This window comes from Alosa pseudoharengus, unplaced genomic scaffold (genome assembly GCF_046254945.1).
Source record: "Alosa pseudoharengus isolate Yale_2024_CS ecotype anadromous, Long Island Sound unplaced genomic scaffold, YU_APseudo_1.1 YU_APseudo_1.1_scf_9, whole genome shotgun sequence".
NCBI lineage: Eukaryota > Metazoa > Chordata > Actinopteri > Clupeiformes > Clupeidae > Alosa > Alosa pseudoharengus.
Window position 1 is genome coordinate 25,522,846 of NW_027468881.1, and position 2,500 is coordinate 25,525,345.

Here is a 2,500-nt window from a genome sequence, read left to right on the forward strand (position 1 = left end):
CTCTGACCTCATCACAGTGTGGGTCACCAGAGAGAGGGAGGACGGGCATTAGCCTAATGCATAGCGCTGATCTCTACCACCTGCCTGAAAGGCAACGGTAATTAACCAAAACCTGCACACAAAGCAGTGTGTCCTCTCCTGACAAACACACACACACACACACACACAAGGTCAGGGCCCCTTGATGTCCCTGTGATCTGATTTCTGTTGCATTAGACCCTCTCTCCAGAGAGATGTCTTACACACACATACGCACACACACACACACATACACACACACACACACACACAGAGCAGACGCGGTCACCTGGGCCACCCCAGTCACAGGTAATTGAGGTCACTTTTGAAAGTACAGGCAGATCATAATGGCTTTAAAAAGACAGAAAGAGATTGTGTGTGCGTGTGCGTGTGCGTGTGCGTGTGTGTGTGTGTGTGTGTGTGTGTGTGTGTGTGTGTGTGTGTGTGTGTGTGTGTGTGTGTGTGTCTGTGTGAGGACAGGACACACTGCCCCAGGGACACTTACGTTAACAGACTCATGTCCGGCATACTTCACGCGGATCCGTGGCTCCTGCACCACGTCCAGATTGGTCCCCATCACCATCAGAGGAGTGTGTCCGCTGCCATGGAAACAGAATCAGAATCAGAGAAGGAAGGAAGGAGTCAGGAAGTGGCATCATTGGACCTATGGATGTGTATGAGCTACACTAGCTAAACCAGACTGAACACATGCTTGTCTGTATCTCTCGTTTAGTTTTTCACCCTCTTTTTTCTTTCTCCTCTTCAGTCTCTTCCTTTTTATCTCTCTATCTCTCTCTCTCTCCCTCCCTCATCTAATTATTTATTTATAACACCCAGGAAACTTTTTTCTTTTCAAATCAACTCACTTCCTCCCATCTGAAAGTTGTCCCTTTGTAGGAGATGCTTAAAAGATAATGGGCTTTTGAGAAGGTACTGATTAAAGAGGCTTTTAACTGACTTCAGTGACACAAATCAAATGAGACCGCCGTTCCCTTTGAACACACCAGCGCTTAGTGGCGGCCGACGCCCGTCTAGTTAGCATACAGAGGTCGCCGAGAGCACAGGAGAGAGTAAACAGAGTCCGCCAGACAGAGAGAGAGAGAGAGAGAGAGAGAGAGAGAGAGAGAGAGAGAGAGAGAGAGAGAGAGAGAGACAGAGATAGAGAGAGAGAGAGGAAGAAAATGGGAGGAGGAAGAGAGATAAAAAGCAAAGAAGTGATGGAAAAAGCTAGATTAACAAACAGAAGTGCCTGGGCCATCCCTCCAGCTGTTTTCTTGCTACACATTTCCCCTTGTTCAACCACACACACACACACACACTCACACAACCAGACACACACACACACACACACACACACACACACACACACATTCAAACAGCTGGAAGCTCTCTACCGGCCACACAACATTAATTTTAGAGGCAGACACTGCAAGTGTTTGAACATGTGTGTGTGTGTGAGTGTGTGAGTGGTCGTGGCAATGCTGCTTCTTCAGAACCCAGAAGGAAGCCTTAGTTCTTTTGGGGTTGGCTGATATGAGGGGTGAGGCAAGAGTGTGTGTCTGTGTCTGTGTGTGTGTGTGTGTGTGTGTGTGTGTGTGTGTGTGTGTGTGTGTGTGTGCATGTGGGCATGTATGTGTGTGTACATTGCTGTGACAGGGGCTAAAAGATTTCTTTATTATCCTCCAGTTTCTGGACTTTCAAATGTATCTCAAATGTATATATCAAGTATGTGTATATGTTTTGAGAGAGAGAGAGACAGACATATTCCACCAGTATACTCTCATTTTGAAAGTTCCGTGTTTGGTACATGTTCTTATTGTGGTTGTATCTGTTGATGTTCCGTGTGTGTTTGGTATATGTTTTCATTTGTGGTTGTATCTGTTGGTGTTCCGAGTGTGTTTGGTAGGCCTACATGTTCTCATTTGTCTGCACTACTACTGCATGGACTGTTGACTGCTATGATTTTATGAGATTAAAGAGAGGGGAGGAGGAACAAGAATGTGTGTGTGTGTGTGTGTGTGTGTCGGTCCGTCCCTGCCCTACAGTTGCTCGGCTGAGCCCCTGGACACAACACAGGAGCAGAGACCAGATCCTGAGCCAGAGTGCGAATTGTACCCATCGGCAAACCAGCACTGAGCCAGAGCTGGCCCAGATCCGCTAACTTATAACAGCAACTACTATCTGCAATAGGCCTGTTGTTGAGGTGGAAGTGAAGGTGTGATAGAATGGCTATAACAACTAGATGATGAGGACTAAATTAGCTTGGCACAGACCTGACTGATTCAATAGCAGATGCAGACAACTCAATCAGTTTGGCACAGTCCTCTGACTGCTTCAAGCATTCAACACACTGTTTAAAGAAGAAGCATTCAACACACTGTTTAAAACCTACATCACCTCTTTAGCTCAGCTCTTCTATTTCATTACAGTAAATTACAGTTCTTTCTGTATCACTTCTTTGCTTATTTGATTTATATATGCT

At 46.0% G+C, this 2,500-nt stretch overlaps 1 protein-coding gene across 1 annotated transcript in view; it reads right to left on the reverse strand.

The window, feature by feature from the left end:
* Nucleotides 1–2,500, reverse strand: part of plxna2 (plexin A2) — a 225,566-nt gene that overhangs the window by 58,494 nt on the left and 164,572 nt on the right. Inside the window, exon 16 of the mRNA XM_076277363.1 lies at nt 524–617. Coding sequence (XP_076133478.1) covers nt 524–617 — 94 coding nt within the window. The remainder of the gene's footprint in view (nt 1–523; nt 618–2,500) is intronic.